Raw genomic sequence first — 18,570 nt, 5'->3', positions numbered from 1 at the left:
ATATAGCATATCATGAAAACACTAGTTATTTTATTGTATTTTTTATTTTGTTTTTCTTACTTTGGTCTATTTTTAAAGAACAATAAAGCTGTGGATTTGGTTCAGTTTGGTATGGAAGCTTGTTGCTAATAAAAAACAAAACAGATAGAAATAAGTCAAAATTAAAAAAAAAATAGGAAAAAAAGGAAAGCTCGATTTGTTTATGGAAGGGAAAAGGGTAGAAATGTATTATTGTCATTCAGTATTCTCGAGAAAATCGAAATTTGGAGATCTTAACTGTAATTCTGTTTTAGAGACAGCAAAAACAAAAGAAAGAAAGAAAGAAAGAAAGGAAAAAGTATTCTTTGACTACTGCTGACTTGAACATACAAACTTTAAGTATCTCCCCCCCCCCCACTACTCTTTTTTTTTTAAATTACCGTGACAAAAATAAGTAAACTCTTCCTTCCTGACCTACGTTTGACCGAAGAAGGAAGCAGGCAGGAGTTACTTCTCTTGCAGCCTGAGCACTCTTTGAGTCGCGGACTGAGCAGCTGTCAGTGGACGAAGCAGAGCGTCACGACGAGCAGGAGGCTTTGTGGAAGAAGGACGTTCTCAAAATGCAGCTCCATAACGATTTCCCCAGTGTGTCACAGGCTCGAGTGGCCGATACGTGCCACGACTCGGACGTTAGGATCTAGCGTGCAGCCAGCGAGCCGACGGATAGCGACTTTCCCCCCCTCGGTTGTTTTATGTGCTGTCTGCTCGGCGCTGTCCATCCGACAGAACTAGTTCAGACATGAGTAACGTTAATGTGATGTTTTGGGACCAGTTGCAGGCTGGTAGCTCCGAGGTGGACTGGTGTGAAGGCAATTACCTTATTTACCCCAGCATCGCTGAGTTTTACAACACGGTCGGTTCTGAGAATGGGGCTTGTTGTTGTTGTTGTTGTTGTTGTTGTTGTTTTTCTCGCTATTTTGCACATTACAGTTTTGTTTACAGTCAAAGCCTTTCTGCATTTCCTCTTCTTGCTGTTGTCTCCGTTGCACTGCTTGTTTTGTTTTACTCCCCTTTCCTTTCTTTCTTTTGTAGTTTAATGGCTTCTTTGCGCTATACAAATACAGGCCATTTACCATTTACTTCCCAGGTTAACGACTGCTTAGCTGAGCATTCTGGCTGCTTTTCAGCTTCAGCATCATGATATGTATTGTTAGTAGCAGTTTACAGGTTTTGCATGCCAGTTTCTGCACAGCCACCGAGGCCCGCACACTGATCAACTTTTGACGGGCATTGCTGGCTCTTTGCTGCGGGATCAGTGACAAAGACTTTTCTGTTGTTTATCATTTCAGATCAGCAACATTTTGTTTTTTGTTTTGCCGCCGATACTAATGTGCCTGTTCCGCCAATATGCAAAACATTTCAACAGTGGGATTTACCTCATATGGATACTGCTAGTTGTGGTCGGTAAGTTGGCTGCTGACCTCTCTTAACCCTTCATTTTTATTTATTTATTTTTCATTTCTCATCTATACACGTGGTACATAAAGCAAGCGTCAGATAGGGAGGCTTCAAATAAATAAATAAAATAGTGGATGTCATACAGATCACCAGTTGTCAGGCATCTTGGGAAGATTTGCCAGTTTTCTGTTGTTTAGTCTGTCTCTTCCTTAATCTCAAACTCTGAGATGTTGAGATCAAGGATCTGCGTGGGGGCCTGACCATCTGTTGCAGGGCTCCTTGTTTGATCGTTGCCATTTTTTGGCTTTATATGTGGGTTTGTTGATAGAGGTAGTGCACTGCACTTTTTGCATACATAAGGAGACTCACTAGAAAAGCACATCAGCATAATTCAGTTGAGTACATAAGTGCCACTAACACTGCTATGACTGTAAAAAGAAAAGGATCATTATAGGATTCATAAAGGAGGCCTTTATAGCTGGGCTGCTACATCAGATTGCATTAGATTAAGTGCTAAGTTGTTAACCCTAACATACTCTTCATATTCACCTTCTTCATAGTATACATATAGTATTTGGCATTTATAAATGTATGCCTGATCCTTACTTTGTGTATTAGAGAGCAGACAGTGTTTTGTTATTTTTGTTTATTAATTTTTGTTTAGGTTTTACAACATTTGTTTATGGAAAAAAATATCCAATATCTCACACTCATGTCAAGTTTTACCCAAGACACAAAAACGTAACAGCCATATTCATCTAAATATATTTGAACTGAGTTGATCATCGTTACTATCATTGTGCAGATGCCAAAAGTTATCAAATTTGAAGGTAAATAAGGCCATTTGAGGTATTTTTACTGCTGTCAAAACGGGTCAAATGAATGTGTAAGTAAAGGGACTGAGTAAATAGTCCTTACACAAACCAATTTCAAAAAGAATTGTGTATTCCTGTAGGACTTTATTCACAGCAAAAAAATATTATTTTTTTCCTTTATTTTTTATGAGAGTAAGCAAAGTATCTGAGGGGTTTGCACTGTTAACTAGTACAAACCAGAAGGTTAAAGTATGTCGACTTGGTCTCTAGGCAGTTATGATGGACATTTAATTTGAACTAGTTTCCAGGTTTTAGACCAAAGGAGTGATCTGTATACACTTGTACTGCAGTGGCACTGTTGGGGTGCACAGTTTCTCAGCTGTGGCCTCTATCACCATCTTTAGATTGATTTTGAATTCATTATGTCCCATTCAATATTTAGGCCTTTAATGGTGCTTCTTCATCTACACAGTTCAATAGAGAGCCTTTCCCCATCGATGCTGTTTTGCAAACACTCGGATTGCCCTGTCAGCAAAGATAACCCGAGAGCAACCCCACCTCTGTTCCAAGGAGGTGACCTTGGTGGGTGTCCGGAAAAAAAAAGTAGTTGAAAAAGATTTGCATAACTGTCAGATTTAAAGAACTCGAGCTGGGTGTTTTCCTCTGTGGCCCATGTGTGGTCCAATGTAAAGGGAAATAAACGCAGTCTCCTGGCTTTGTTGGAGCCTCTTAGACAGTTGAACATTCTTGGTCCATACATGTTGCCATACCATAAATCCTTATCTGTGTATCTTGGACTGCATCCATTTTCTTTTCTTTGATTCTGGAGGCTTTTTAAAACAAAGCCAGTGCCAGCAACGGGTCACATGGTTTCATGCCGTTTCCTCTGTTTCAGCAGTTATGATGAACTTTGACTCGAATATTTTAACTCTACGTTTGCTATTCTCAGTTATGTTCTGATGTTATAAAAGAGAGAGGGAGCACGTAACAAAACACAGACTGTCTCATTTATCCTGCCCTTTGAATACAAAACTTAAACATCTATCACTGTCCTTCTGTGTCTCTTCCTTTCTCCAAGGTATTGGATCGACTTATTTTCATGCCACCCTCAGCTTTCTTGGCCAAATGCTGGACGAGCTAGCCATATTATGGGTGCTCATGTGTGCCATAGCCATGTGGTTTCCAAAGAGGTATTTACCCAGGATATTCAGGAGGGATCGGTATGTTGATAACAACAATTATTATTATTTATTATTATTATTGTAAAAAAAGAGCTTAAACTATGTGCATGTGTAGATATGTAGTCCTGTGAAAAACTATTTACTCCTTTCCTAATTGGGTTTTCTTTTTCTGCAATATTTGGCACAATAAAATGTTTCCCATCATCAAACAAAGTTACAGTCTTTTACATCACTTTGGAGGAATTTTGGCCCTCTCGTCTTTGCAGAATTGTTTTAATTCAGTCACACTGGAGGATTTTCGAGCATGGTTTAAGGTCATGTCAAAGCAACTCAATCAGATTTAAGGTGCAGCCCTTGTCTAGGCCACTCCAAAACCTTCATTTTGGGGTTGTTTGAGACATTCAGAGGTGAACTTGCTGGTGTGTTTTAGATTATTGTCCTGCTGCTTTTGAGCTTGTTTAGCCTACCAGTACTTCATTTTGTCAGACAGGTTCTGTTTAAGTGATTTCTTAATTCAGAAGCTCTACCAGTAATCAGGCCTGAGGCCTATCCTTCATGCTCTTAACTCTTAATTATCATTCAAGCAGCTAAAAGTGTTTAGCTCTGACTGGAATTACTCACAGCTGGTGGCATCTGATGGTAGTGGCAATAATTAAGAATAAACACTAAAGCAGATACAGTGTAGGTTTGTCCCGTGCAAGGCAGGGCAAACATTTTTTTTCCCACATGGTCAAATATGTAGCATATGCATTTAGTACATTTAGCTCACTGTTGTCACATGATATCTCAGCTGCTGTGACACTCCTGTTTAATAATAGTCCTTTCTAAGATAGCTGACACCAGTAAAAGCTGCATCACATGTCTTTACTTCTCCTTGCATTGTCACCAAGCTGTCACAGCTGCTTGCTCTCACTTCAGGCTGCTACTTGTTTTGCCCAGCCTTTTGATTAGAGCTGAGCGTGTTTGTTATGTGCACCTTAAGTGGGTCATAATAATTTCTGGAGCACATCTGAGTCATCCAAACACTCCCTCTGTATGTTACAATCATGTTCATGGAGTATTGCAGCAATATCTGTCTGTTTTGTTCATTAATCCATCTAGGTCGAGATTCAAAGTGGTCATCGGCATCTTATCAGGGATCACCACGGGGCTGGCCTTTGTGAAACCTGTTGTCAACTCGCTGTCACTGATGACTCTGGGAATCCCATGTACCGTGCTGCTCATTACTGAGCTGAAAAGGTAAGACGGAAGAGTATGACTGTGTGTGTGTTTGTTTAAACAGCATAGATGAGTGTAAGTAGCCGAGTAGGTCTGAGCCAGAAGTGGCACACTGAGTAAACTACATGGACTATGTATCAAATGTGGACATGCTCTGAGCATCAAAAGAGGGAAGACGATGCAGAAATTTTTAAACCTAAAGTAAGTAAAGTAAAAGTTTATTTTTATAAACCCCTTACAGGAAGCAGGTGGTGAATCTGTTGGGTGATTTATAAAAAGATGTGTGATTGTGCAGAAGTCTGTGAGAAAATGATCTTACTGCTCACACAACTTATGACCACATGTTCCTAATGGGTTTGTGGTCTCAGCCACTAGTTTGAAGTCTCCTTTAACACAGCTTGATGGTTATTTAGCAAATTATGGTGCCTTCCTGAGTGTCTCTCATGATAAAGCAGAGTATCTCTAAGGGCCTAGTTATGTGTGCAATGTCATAGTCTTATTCTCAATCAAATCTAACCCTTACTAGTCATGTCCAGTTGAAAAACACTTAAAAACATGCACTCACACACAAAAGATCACTGCCAAAAGGCTTAAAATGTCACTAAGGGCCACATTTGCTCAGTGGGGATAGTATCACAAAAACAAACCCCTGGAAGTGGAAAGCTTTGCTCTCTCTCTCTCCACTTTGAAATCCTGTCTCAGGCTACGTCCACACTAATGCGTTTAGTTTTCTCTCCGTTTTGGCCTCCTGTCCACACTGAGACAGCGTTTTGGCTCATGGGAAAACATTTGAAAACGGTGCTTTCGCGTCGCAGTGTGGACAGCCAAAATGGAGACTTTCTAAAATGATGAGCATGTTAGTCATGTGATGCAGTCGTGTGACCAATTAAACTAAGATAGTGTAGGGCATTGTTGTTTTGTTTGCTCTCAAGCCCTATTAAAGATTAATATCAGTCTGTACATGCTCCAGATAACTTTTCTTCAAATTTTTTAACTCTCACTCGCAGTTGCAACTTTATGCTTTTGTGTTACTCGCAGCAACAACTCCACCTCATTGTTAGTCCATTTAAAAAACTCGGTGCTTTTCCTCAACATTTTGCCGCGACGTTTCAAAGAGCCGGAAAGTAAATAAGTAGCAGACAGAGGCAGGTCGAATCTTGTTGCGCTTCACGCATCCGCAGTACTGGAACGTAAGCGTTTTCAGCCGTTTCAATGTAGGCACGCAACTCTGTGAAAATGACTGAAAACGCTAGTGTGGACGCGGAGTGTTTTCAGATGAAAACGCCGTTTTCAATTCTATCCGGGCTAGTGTGGACGTAGCCTGAATCTCAAAACCTCCTGAAATATACTCACTCTGATTGTCTTCCAGCTTAATAGGTATTTTGGTTTATTCTTATTGTTTTTATTCTTTTATTCTTCTTGTAACCAACATAATTTCCTTAAGAATTATTAAAGTATTCTGATAACTGTTCTGTTTGGGTGGTTTCGAGTGTACACTACTTCAGCTGCAGGAAAGTTGATAGAATTTCACTATACAGGCTAACTTTTCTGTTAGGAATTTATGGGGATTTCTAAAATATGTGTGTTAAAAGCTGAAACCTGCTCTGCGTTGCTGGAAAACGTAACTGCCTGTGGCATGCGCTGTATGCGTCTTGTACTAGGCAGCTATTGTCCCCCTCCCTCTGACAGCCTGCTTTGTTAGTGAAAGTTACAGTTTTATTCTAACAGAAATATGAGTGGCTCGGCTCTAAAGCAGCTTTCTGTGGTGATGAAGACTCTTTTTTTTCCGTGAAAGTCAACGCAAACCATGTGAAGTCAATGATTTAGTTCTCGTTCCCCAACCTAACTGAGTCTCACTTAAAAGTGAGAAAGTCCAGCAGTGCTGAAACTTTGGATTGTTTTATATGTTTTGGTTTTATGCAATCACGTTACTTAGCACCCACCTAAATGTTGTCGTCTTCTATCCGGTTGTTCAGTCTGACGTCACTAGCAGTGTCTGGACCTAAACTCCGCTGCAGGTCCATATATCAAACGATCACTGTGGCATTACTGAGAGTTGAAAAACTGTCTAAAGTCTTTCATCTTTAATAAAATGATCAGCGTTCTGCTCTACCAGGTGTAACAATTGAGTTTAGCATCCAGGCATCCATGAAAACGGAATTTATGACATTTAACGGAGTTAGAAGTTAGCAGGGAGTTAGCTCGCTAGCTTCTATCTAAATACAATATAGCATGTCCTGACTGCGGAGTTTTGGAAACAAATTAAAACGTACAGCTCTGCTATCACTTCCAACATAAATGAAGACGGAAAACTAAACAGCAGTGACGTTTGTAGGGTTACTGAAGTTGGGCTAGCTGGTATATAATGATGTGCTACGTGACCGCTAGCAACACAGCTATGTTAGCATAATATAAACAAGCTAACTTTTTTCCCACTCGATAAAAGTTAACATGAGTGTTCTCGGTGGTCAGGAACAAATGTAATCGCATGGCAGGATGCTGTAAAAGGACCAAACTTCAGCCAGGAGAACAACTGAGATAATCCATCCACAATACGAGGTTAGTCATTCATATACTGCTGCATGGGCTGGGCTGTAGTTACATCCTAAGGTTTTAAAAACTGAGCTTAAATAAATGATTAGCGGTAATAAAAGCCGAGGGAGATCAACAGTGATCACTGACTGTTTTAGGAGCTTTTTGAGATCAAATAGAAGAAAATACATAACATTAAACATGTTAACAACACAAAAGCCATATTAAACGCAGACTACTTTAGGCCCGGAAGTAGGATTCGTCGCGTCATCACTGAACAATCGGATAGTGACTCACAGGATGGCTGTAGATCAGGCTATTGGCAGAGGTTTGTTTGGCGGAAACGCCTGGTATGTGCCCAACTGGAAATAACATTGGCGGTAAATAAGAAGCGACTGCAGCATCAAAGGATGTAGCATAAATCACAAAAAATTAATTTTTATCAGCCCCAAATAATGTAAACCAGCAGTCCTCTATGAAGTCTCTGGCTTTGTTTCAGTCATGCCTTTATAGGCAGGGAAATGTTCCAGAGTTGATGCATGGGAAGTATGATAACCTGACTTATCAACAATGTGCTTTATCACCTCTTTAAGTCTTGAACTGTTTAAATAACAGAAATCAAATAGTGAAGTCGGTGCATTGTTAACATGCCACCTTTCACCTTTTTGTACTGTCTGGTGTGTCTGTTCCAAACTTATTATGTGGAAGAAAGTTCCTGAAAGCACAACAAGCCTTTCACTCTGTTTTTCTGCGTGTTTGTGTCCTTAATGCTTCCTAGCCGTCACAGTAACGTGGACGTATGTTCCGTTGCTTCCGTTTCCCATAACCCTTACTCAACACCATCAGTCCCCAAAATTCATCTATTGTTCAACCTGTTAGTAATTCTTCACATTACTGCCAGTGCCAGTCATCCATTGAAACTGCTTGTTTTTGTTGTTCCAAGTGTGAGAGAGTTCCTGTTGCCCCGACTGATGGACTTTTGCCCTCAGAAAGGACAGAAAACTTAGTTGTTGGTTTCAATCCAAGTCAACTTTCAGGCCAGCAAGAACAACATGTTCTGTGAGTCAACTGTGAGCATGCAGAGGAAGTATATAAAATTACAAAACTGGATACTTTAATACTATTATAACTAGCCTGCAGCGTTTTTTTAAAGTGGGGTGTAGAAGAAAATTCCATCATGGACACAATTTTTAGTGACTGCAAAGTTACGTATGCAATGTACACTGAGCGTGATGGAGAACATTGTTAGTATTATAGTAAGTTTTAAGATCTTATTATGAATTTGATGTATGTGAAACAGCTCATGGAACATATCACAGATAATAAGGTTAAATAGTAACATGCTTGGGGGAGGAAATAAAAGCATCCTGTTTCTGTTACAAGATGGATGTAGGCACCGTGAAGTCACCCACTGGTGTTTTGACTCCACATATTGAAGCTTCAGTGTTATTTATGACCACTTTATTAGGTATACCTTTCTACTAACCGTTTTCTTTCAAGCAGAGGTTCCGCCCTGTACTAGAGAGGTTTTATCTTTATTTATTTAACCTTTAGTCCCATTGAGACTGAACGTCTCATTAACAAGAAAGACCTATTTTATTTGTGGCAAAGAGTCAACAAGGTTCAGCCAAGTAATTTTGGTCCATATTTAGGAAAAAAAAAAAGTTGTTCATCAGCTTTGAAACGATCCACAGGAATGGGAGTCGCTGAAACTTGAGTGATACATTTAATTAGTGTCCAGCTTTGTGTCACGTATGCTACAGACCTCTGTTTTGTACAGTCGAGTGCGAGGAGAGTCACATCAGGGCTCCACCCTTATCTTTGCCTCCCACAATTATACTCCTCAGATTCCCCAGCACTTTCTCTCAAAGCAGAAGCACTAATCTAATGTCATGTATCTTATCTCACATCCTTCTATAATCTCCTGGCTGATGGGAGCAGTTTTCCAGATATCCGGCTATGTGGTGACGTTTTTGTCAACATATATTTGCTGGCAGGAAAGGGCGTTTGCTCGATAAGAGTAATTTATGTAAAATATTTCAGGCCAACTGACTTGATGTATAAGGTTTACAACAGAAGTGAGCATAGTTCTGTCCATATGATGAAGTAAGTAGTTCAATATTTACTCTTTCTTTTCTTTTTTCTACTAAAAAAGTGTTTATTGGGGATTTCTTAGAGATGATTCTCATAGCTGCTCTTTGCTGCTGCTTTATTGCTCCATGTTTATGATTAAAATGCCACATTTTTTTTACTTGTTTACTGAAGCATATTCTAAGTAAAGTTATATAATGGGCATGGACATAATGTGTAGACTCACAGCTTTCATTTGAGGGTATCCACATTCAGATTGGATGTAGGGTTTAAGAGTTTCAGCTCCTCAACATGTGCCACCCCTTTTTTTTTTTCTTTTTTTTTTAAAGGGGCCAAATGTAATTGGACAATTGACTCAATTTCATTGGGAGGTGTGGGCAGTTGATTTGAGGTGTAGTTCTTGTATTTAGAAGATTTTGCTGTGACCAGACAGTAGAAACTGGAGAGCTACTTGGCCTTGTTTTCAAAGGAGCTCTCCATGGAGGTGAAACAAGCCATCCTTACGCTGCGAAAACAGAAAAAAAACCCATCTCAGAAATTGCTACAATAGTAGAACATTGGTGAATGATCACAGAATCATTCCCATGGTGAAGAGAAACTCCTTCACAACAGCCAACCAGGTGTACAATACTCTTCGGGAGATTGACCTTTTGATATCCAAGAGGACTGTGTGAAAGTAAATACAGAGGGTTCACTGCAAGGTGCAAGCCACTCATCTCCCCCAGAAAGGCCAGATTGGACATTGCTAAAAATCATCTAAAAAGCCAGCACAGTTCTGAAAAAACATTCTTCGGACAGATGAAACCAAGATCAGAATAGAGTGGTGAGAATGATGACAAGAAAAAATTATGGAGAAGGCGTGGAACAGCTCATGATCCAAAGCATACCACATCATCTGTAAAACACAGCGGAGGCAGTGTGATGGCATTGGGGTGCATGGCTGCCAGCTGCACTGGGACTCTAGTGTTTATTGATGATGTGACACAGGACAGAAGCAGCCAAATGAATTCTGGGGTGTTAAGAGACAAGCTGTCTGCTCAAATCCAGCTAAATCCAGTCAAATTGGTTGGTCCATACAGATGGACCATGACCTAAAACATATAGCCAAAGAAACCCAGGAGTTTATTCAAGCAAAGAAGTGGAATATTTTTGAAGATCCAAGTCAGTCACCTGATCTTAACACAGTCGAGCATGCATTTCACTTGTTGCAGATTAAATTTTGGACAGAAAGGGCCACAAACAAACAGCAACAAGCAGCAAGTTGCTGCAGTAAAGGCCTGCCAGAGCATTAAAACGGAGGGAACCAACATCTGGCGATGTCCATGATTTCAAGACTTCAGGCTGTCATTGCCAGCAAAGGGTTTTCAACTAAGTATTAGAAATAAACATTTTATTTTCAGTTATTTAATTTGTCAAGGGAATGTGTTAATAATGTATGTCATTTGAAAGCACTTTCCCCCATTGTTCAGTAAATTTCTTCTTGTGTTTTTGTTTTTTATCTTGCTAGACAGAAAGTAAGTTTGTTTGTTTGTTTGCTTTTTAAATGATGCTATCCACAGAGGTTGTTGTTGGGTTTTTTTGCACTGCATGTCATAATCTCTAATCTGCCAAGTCTGAAGGGCACGCCTGTCTGTCTTTCAGAGGCTTGTTATTCAACTGAAGCACTATGTGCAGCATAATTTCCATTAGGACGTCACAGTGGCTCTAATAGCAGTGTTGTGTCTCCCCCTGTACTTCCTGATTACTAGCCCATCTGTGCTTCTTCTAAGTTTTAATCGGTTACTGATCTTCCTGTAGCTAATTTTTCATCATTACAAAGTCTCAGAATAAAATTTCTTATATTCCTTTGGTAATTCTTTTCCATAGGGAACCGAATCGTGCAGATATACGAATAGAAACCCCTGTTCTATGGTCATTTTATGAACAAATTCATGCAGCTGAAGAGAAATAATCATTTTCCCCCAGTTTTGATTTAATGAATCAGAAGGTTTTTTTCTACCTTTGCCAGCAGTGCTCTCAGGTGTTTTTCTAGTCTGTTTCATTGACTTACTGTTTTGAGGCCTGTGCATTTTTAATGCATAAGCCCCATATTAAGCTTTCTTTTCTTGCTTTCACATATCTTGTCGTCACATCTTCACAGTTATCGATTAGTTAATATTTTTTAAGCACTTTGACACTTAAATTGTAATATAAAGACGTATAGCCACTCTTTTTGTGTTCTGTGATTAACTGGAACAATCAGTTTTTACAGTATTGATGACAATTTAATGACCCACTTCCCAGTGGGAAGATGCATCACTGGCCATCTATTTTTGTACTTCCTGTTGGCGGTTCATAGCTGTGACACCCTTTTTTTCCTGCCTCTTTCTGGGCAAGTTATGTAATAGAGGCTGTTTACCAGTTCAGGTCACCAGCGCACTTACTTTAAAATAAGAAATCTTTAATTCTGGTGTGATGGGTAAATTTTGCAATTTCTGTAGCTGTTATTATTTTTAAATAAAAGATGTAGAAAAATAAAAATGTAGCACCATTTCTCACTGCTTCCAGGGAGTCATCCACTTCTGAACATACAGTATGCAGATAAATGTACGGGTCCACCGACGTGTTACATCTACAGGAATTGCTCGGCCATGGAGCTCCCAGCACACAGTTTTTGGGCTGATGTTAATGCCAGAAAAAGTCTGGAGCTCTGCACTTAATGAGTCAGCAGAGCGTTTGCGACTTTTGTGCTCTATGCCCCCTAGCACTCGTCAGCCGTGCTCCGTAACTGAGTTGACTTAATCCAGTGGTGGCATCCTATTACAGTTTCATGCTGAAATACAGTGAGTTATTTAGAATAACCCATTCTTTCACCAATCTTTACAAAGTGTAAAGGCAGATTGAATGGCCAGGTGCTTGATTTTATACACCTATGACAGTGGGACTGAATGAAATGCCTGAATTCAAAGGTTAAGAGGTGTGGTCTAGTACTTTTGTCCAATGCTGGCAACCTTAGTATTCCTTACTGGCCAAATTCCACATTTCCACAGGCTTATGATTACAGTGTAAATTAATTAAATAGGAAAAGTGTCTTTTTGTTTAAATAAAAATAAGTGTTCTCCACATGGTTTTGGGGCTCTGAAGGTCAGTGACAAATGTTACATTCATGGTGTCAGAGCTTTCGGAGCTTTTTCGCTTGAATGACTCCCACATTCCCTGAGACCAGACCACCTTTATCAGTCAGTGTGATCGCAACTGACTGCTAATTAATCTAATCTCTGCTTTCACTGTCAGTGTAAAGTCTGCTTACAAAGATTCCTGAGCCTCTGCGTGAGAGTGATGTTTGCCGTTTAGCTCAATCCGGTTATGTTGCTGAGCTGGAAAGGTTCTGTGTCATCCATGGATTCGTGTCACCTTGAAACAATGGTGACTCAAAGGTAGAGGCTTCTTAAATGGTTTGACTTCATCAAATGGGCGACCGTGGCTCAGGGGGTTGGGAATCGCATCTGTAACCAGAAGGTCGCCGGTTCGATCCCTGGGCTCTCTGTCCTGGTCGTTGTGTCCTTGGGCAAGACACTTTACCCTACTTGCCTACTGGTGCTGGCCAGAGGGGCCGATGGCGCGATATGGCAGCCTCGCTTCTGTCAGTCTGCCCCAGGGCAGCTGTGGCTACAACTGTAGCTGCCTCCACCAGTGTGTGAATGTGAGAGTGAATGAATAGTGGCATTGTAAAGCGCTTTGGGTGCCTTGAAAAGCGCTATATAAATCCAATCCATTAAATGCACTGACCTAAGGGCAGGTGACAAACTGCCAGTCCTGTATCGTCAGCACCGTTTAGTCACAGTCAGGCTTCTGTGTCCCCCTCTTTGTCTCTGCACTCTGTTTGGCCTGGCTCTGACTGGTGTGCCTAAGGAGGGCAAGACTAAGAATAGTTTGGCAGTGGCACTCTGGATTAGCACATCTCTCTAGGTCAGAGGGGTATCCATGAGGATATTTGCAGATAAATCTAGCTGGAGCAATCATCATTGCCATTAAAATCCTCCTGCTTTTAGAGCACCAAAATTGGGCAAAAAGGCCAGTACATCCTGGAAGCGACCGCGTGAGGAGGCCCAGAGGTTTAAGATTCTTTAGGCAAGAAATAAGATTTTCAGAAGTATTTTATTGATAAAAAGAAATGTAAACATGAGGATCAGTATTTTAATGTTAGTTTGCTAAAACTGAGAAAATTTCCACTATGATTTTGTAGTATTTTTATATTACAGTGGATTAAATGATTATGTAAGTGAATGTCATTGGGAGAGTTGGCAGCTGAAGAGCTAGATATTAGATAATGGAGTTATTTTAAGACAAAAATGCAAACGTGTGCCTCAAAATAAATGTGGTAAAATAAATGTTAATGTTTGTCTGTATAGTCTGGATGTGAAAGAGGAAGAGGAATAAATGATGAATATATATGCTGCCCACAAGTGGCCAACGTGGGTTTAGCAGCAATGTACTTTACATATATGATTAATTGCATTTATTTAGTAAATATTTCAGATTGTTTTGAGAAAATCAATATAATCTGTAATTCTAGGAAATGTATTGCTATTTTAACAAAATTGAACTGTTTCTATTTATATGCTGAATAAATCATCAAGTTGGCTGCATTTGTATTTTCACGGCTCACATTGTTCTTCACTGTGTCATCGCAGGTGTGAAAACCCACGTGTGTTCAAGCTGGGCCTGATCTCAGGGATCTGGTGGGCGCTGGCTCTGCTTTGCTGGATCAGTGACAGGATATTCTGCGAAGTGTGGTCATCTGTCAACTTTCCCTACCTACACTGTGCTTGGTAAGCTCAAAGTCGACTCAAAGTCAAACTCAGTGCTGTATAAGGTGTTAATGGTATCATTTATTCACAATGTGTATTTTATCCTGTGAGACTAAAAGGCAAAATAAGTGTTACAAGACAGTTACAGTTGCACTGTATACTTTTTTTCTTAAAACAAATGAATAAAAAATGTCAACCAGTTTTCATTTCAGGTGATTTATGTGTTTTATATGAGGAGGAACAGGCAGGGGAACTAGGCAGTAGCTTCAATAGACTGAAGGTAAATCAAACAGAAAAGAGGAATTTGAGAAATTAAGTCACGTGAAATATAAATTTGTAAAAACCACCTTTCAGCATTAACTTGAATAACTTGTTTTCCGTATGACTTTATCAGCCTCTCACATCATTGTGGGGGAACTTTGGCCTAGCGTTCTTTACAGTGTGCCTTTATTTAATTGAGGTTTGTGGGTATTTATGCACAGCTCTCTTAAGATCATGCCACAGCATGCTGTCATGGACTTTTTTGAGATACGGGACTTTCTGCTTCACAGAGTGAATGGGTTAAATGCAGAGAGGAATTTCCCCACGGGGATCAATAAAGTATACGTTATTATTATTATTATAATTATTATTATAATGTCTTGAACTTTAACATGTGATATGCTAAATGCGGTTCTGAGATGTAGCTGTTGTTATTTTGCAATTTCTCTGCATGGTCTCAGGTGAATTGGCTGTCATTGTGAGAACCAATACCTGAATGTTTTAGACCAGCAAACTGTCAAAACTTCTGGTTTTATAGAAGTGTTCACACTTACTGGTAATTAGTTAATCAAGTGCAATTGTTTACCAGAACCTGACTGTTACTTACCCTCTGAATTCCTATGAAAGCCATACAAGTTTGCTTATTTTAATGTTTTATTTTTCAAACTGCATAGAGTCCTGCGAAAACTTTCTTTTTTCACATGGCTGCAGAAGTAGTTGGAAAAATCCCAAAAAGTTGATTCTGTTCATCTGGATGTAGCGTTTTCAGTGGGAGAAACCTTTTGTCACTCATTCAAGTGACTTCTTCAGTCTGAGCTGACTGCAGGTTTCCCCAGATTTGTTTCAGGGAAAACAAGACACTGTTAAACTTTTACAGCTGTGCCTGTAAATCATTTCAGAGGTTAGGCTTATTCGTGATCATTTTGCTCTTACAGGCACATCCTCATCTGTCTGGCTTCCTATTTGGGTTGCGTTTGCTTCGCCTACTTTGATGTTGCTACCGAGGCACCGGAGCGAGGTCCCGTCATCATGTTCTGGCCCAGTGAGAAATGGGCCTTCATTGGTGTGCCATATGTCTCCCTACTCTGCGTCCATAAGTCTACTATAAAGGTGACTTAAAGCAACGTTGATGCGTTCACACCGAGACACAGCATCTGTGACTCATCTTGCATCAACTGGTGCTCTTGTGACTTGAGGATATACGTGATGCACGTCTTGAAAGGATTTTGTGTTTGGCTCATGTTTATGCAACTCGGTCAAAGAACAACAGGTTGTTTTAGACGATACACAACTACTCTTAAATATCAAAGCCAAGAAACCTTTACAGTGTTACAAACGTATCTCAGGCTTTGCATAAGACGTATTTAAAATCTCTTAAGAGTTTAAGTGTTAGTATTTTACATTTCATACTTCTTTAAAGAGAAGATTTTCTACATTTTCTGGGAACTGAGAAAACCTCACTGTAAAGAGTTATGTTGCCTTTACAAGAGTGAAAAACATAGCACCTCATGAGTGCAGTCATGAAACCATGTTTAGAAACAATAAAGCACTGAATTTATTAACTGTGATTAATGCGTCACGCATTAAAGCGTCACGTTGCTAATGCACTCAGCAAATCAACAGCAAGCTTTATTGGTTCATAAAATGTTACTAAAGCGTTACACAAAGGTCATTTATGCAAAGCCTTTGTGCTGTACGTCTGCCCGCCCGTGCTTTCAGGCTTTTTGCTGAACAACATCAGAAACACATGGGACATTTCTGCTACAGATCTGTTCAGTTTTACTTTAAGGATGCTACTGTAATTTTTCTTTTTTTTTAGAATAGTAAATGAGGAAAGTGTTTAATATATACCTGTATATATTTCCTAATTAAATAGGCAATAATACTCTCAAGAAAATAATACCATTCATATATTAGTGAATGACCAGGTACCTTTTTAATATTGGCGCCCAATGTAGAAACCCAAAAATCTGAATGTGACGTGAACGTAGCATTTTAAGATATAATATCTACATTTATTTAATCAAACAATTAGCTTGCTTGTGTTTAGCCTCTAATCCCGAATGTTTTTGCTTTCAACCCAGACTTCTCAACTGATTTTCAGGGCTATTATTATTTCAAACTTTGTTTGGCCTTAAACACTAAATAATGGATTCCAAAGAAGAATGAAGGTGATTGTGCTTTGCAATTTTAGAAAATGTTTGGAAAGAAGATGCCAAACCATCCGGTATCTGCTAGCAGTTGTAGTCTTTGGAGGTATGATTTGTTAATTTCTCCGTCCAAAAGCTAAAACTTTAATTTTCTTTTTATTTGGCAAAAAAGGAAAAAAAATGCATACAGGATACAAAAGGGATGTATTTTGAATGCTGCAGACCAAATCCCTGAAACACAAAGCTCTCCAAAGCATTTTTTTCTTTTTTACTTTGTTGGACATGCTCCTGAAATCTGCCTCTAGCCTTTTAACTAATATCATTTTACCCCTGTCCTCCCACAGAGGACTCTGGGAACTCAAACAACCAAAATAACTTGTGCAATCATGAAAGGTCAAATGAATCATGTTTTACAAAGAAAACAAGTATTTTGGTGATATTCTGAAGCAATAGTTTTGTAACAACATGATGTATTTTCTTATTATAAACCGTTTATATTTTTCTACGTGAAGTGCAGCCAAAGGTGAAGGTGAATAATTTTGATATAGCATTATTACTAACTTTGTTGATAAACATTTTTAATGTATCTTCATGAGAAGCCTTTTGGGTGGAATGGAAAATGTTAACAATGCAATGAGTACATAAAACTGTGCTGCAAATTATACAGGGAAACGATGATGGTGGGTTTGTTGAGTGATGATACTTGGGAAGTAAATCAGTGAATTAGTATCAGATCAAGGACTTTGAAAGCAGCAGCCTCTTTCTGTCTGCATCATGAAGGTTGTCTTGGCTGTGACTTAATGTGTTTTTATTAACCTACATGTATATAGATCTCAGCATTTCTCTGCCTGCTTTGACAGTGCAAATAAACTGCACAGAAATATTTATTTTCATTAATGATCCTTTTTTTGTAAATGAATATGTGTAATAGATTAGATAATTAATATATTATTTTATGCAATAAAACTCAATAAATCCCCCAAATGACTGTTTGTGTCTATTCCGTGTTTATCTTGGAATAAATACTTCATCAGAAGTGCTTGTTTCACTGTACACTTTTGCCACTCTTGTAGGTTTTCAGCAGGCTGACTTACAGTGATGCAGAACACAATTTTAGTCACTAGGGGGCGAAATTTCCCCACATCTAATTAAATAAATCTATAGAACTGTCACTTTTCAATATAAGTGAATAAAATAAATAATAAAATTGTCATTGAATTAATCAAATATTTCTTCAATTTCATACCAAAAGTAGTACATGTGAACAGATTTTCTTTTTAAAATGACAAATCCAATAATATGCATGGCAATATAAAGTCATGTGAACAACTAACAGCATTCTTACTTGTTCAACAACATTAGCCAGGTGCTGCTAATCAAATCCACTTGATTAAATAAATTAACAATTGCGAGCGCCTCTATAAAAGCAGGCCTCATTTAGCATGTTAAATGATAGTAAAAAGGGGTGGGGGTCTGGCATTGTTTGAAAGGGTTGCCTCTTCTCTATAATACGGTAGAATGGTTTAGGTTTGCAAATTCAAGAATGCCGATTCTGTTCATTCTATCCCTTTCTCTGTGAAAGAAACATTTTGTCACTCATCCAGGTGACTTCAAGTTTTCTTCAGACTGAAGAATTCACTTGGATGAGTGATGAGACATTTCTCCAGCTGAAAACATAATGTTCAGATGAACAGCTTTCTGGGATTTCCTTACCTGGATGATCGAGCATACATCTAGAGATTAGACTTGCAGGTTTGCAAGTTTCATCTAAGAAAAGTGCAAGACTTCTCCTTTGGATAGAGGAGGCTAGCTAGTTAAAGCTTGGTCCAAATTGTGCCACACAACAGCACAATGATCCTGAGCGCAGCAGCAAATCTATAACAGAATAGCTGAAAAGGAAAAGAATCAAGGTCCAGTCAAAGCTCAGACCTCAGGCTGACTGTAACAGTGAGGTGGGACCTTAAGTGAGTGCTGCACAAGTCGATGCCTGCAAATTTCCATGAACTGAAGCAACGCTGTAAAGAAGAGTGGGACACAATTCCTCCACAATGCTGTGAGAGACTGAAGTCACATTTATTGCTGCTGCAGGTGGTTG

The 18,570-nt window shown here is 39.2% G+C and overlaps 1 protein-coding gene across 1 annotated transcript; it reads left to right on the top strand.

The window, feature by feature from the left end:
- Positions 1 to 548: 548 nt before the first annotated feature.
- acer2 (alkaline ceramidase 2) lies at positions 549 to 17,338 on the top strand. The gene is made up of 6 exons (XM_085355911.1): positions 549 to 892; positions 1,329 to 1,443; positions 3,331 to 3,472; positions 4,535 to 4,672; positions 13,948 to 14,085; positions 15,261 to 17,338. Exons 1-6 carry the CDS (start codon positions 779 to 781, stop codon positions 15,442 to 15,444), a joined length of 831 nt encoding a protein of 276 aa, XP_085212037.1. The 5' UTR covers positions 549 to 778; the 3' UTR covers positions 15,445 to 17,338.
- Positions 17,339 to 18,570: the final 1,232 nt, after the last annotated feature.

This window comes from Diplotaxodon limnothrissa, linkage group LG6 (assembly GCF_057381915.1).
Source record: "Diplotaxodon limnothrissa isolate DT_005_m linkage group LG6, D_limnothrissa_male_GT1.1, whole genome shotgun sequence".
Taxonomy (NCBI): Eukaryota; Metazoa; Chordata; class Actinopteri; order Cichliformes; family Cichlidae; genus Diplotaxodon; species Diplotaxodon limnothrissa.
The sequence above is the reverse complement of the archived record's forward strand: the minus strand, read 5'-3'. Positions and strand labels throughout refer to the sequence as shown.

Bases quoted from the DNA above. Each gene is read 5' to 3' on its own strand.
- acer2 (XM_085355911.1), top strand. From the start codon at position 779: ATGAGTAACGTTAATGTGATGTTTTGGGACCAGTTGCAGGCTGGTAGC. The intron at 3,473-4,534 runs GTATGTTGATAA...TAATCCATCTAG, and splicing joins AGGATATTCAGGAGGGATCG to GTCGAGATTCAAAGTGGTCA. The intron at 4,673-13,947 runs GTAAGACGGAAG...GTGTCATCGCAG, and splicing joins CTCATTACTGAGCTGAAAAG to GTGTGAAAACCCACGTGTGT.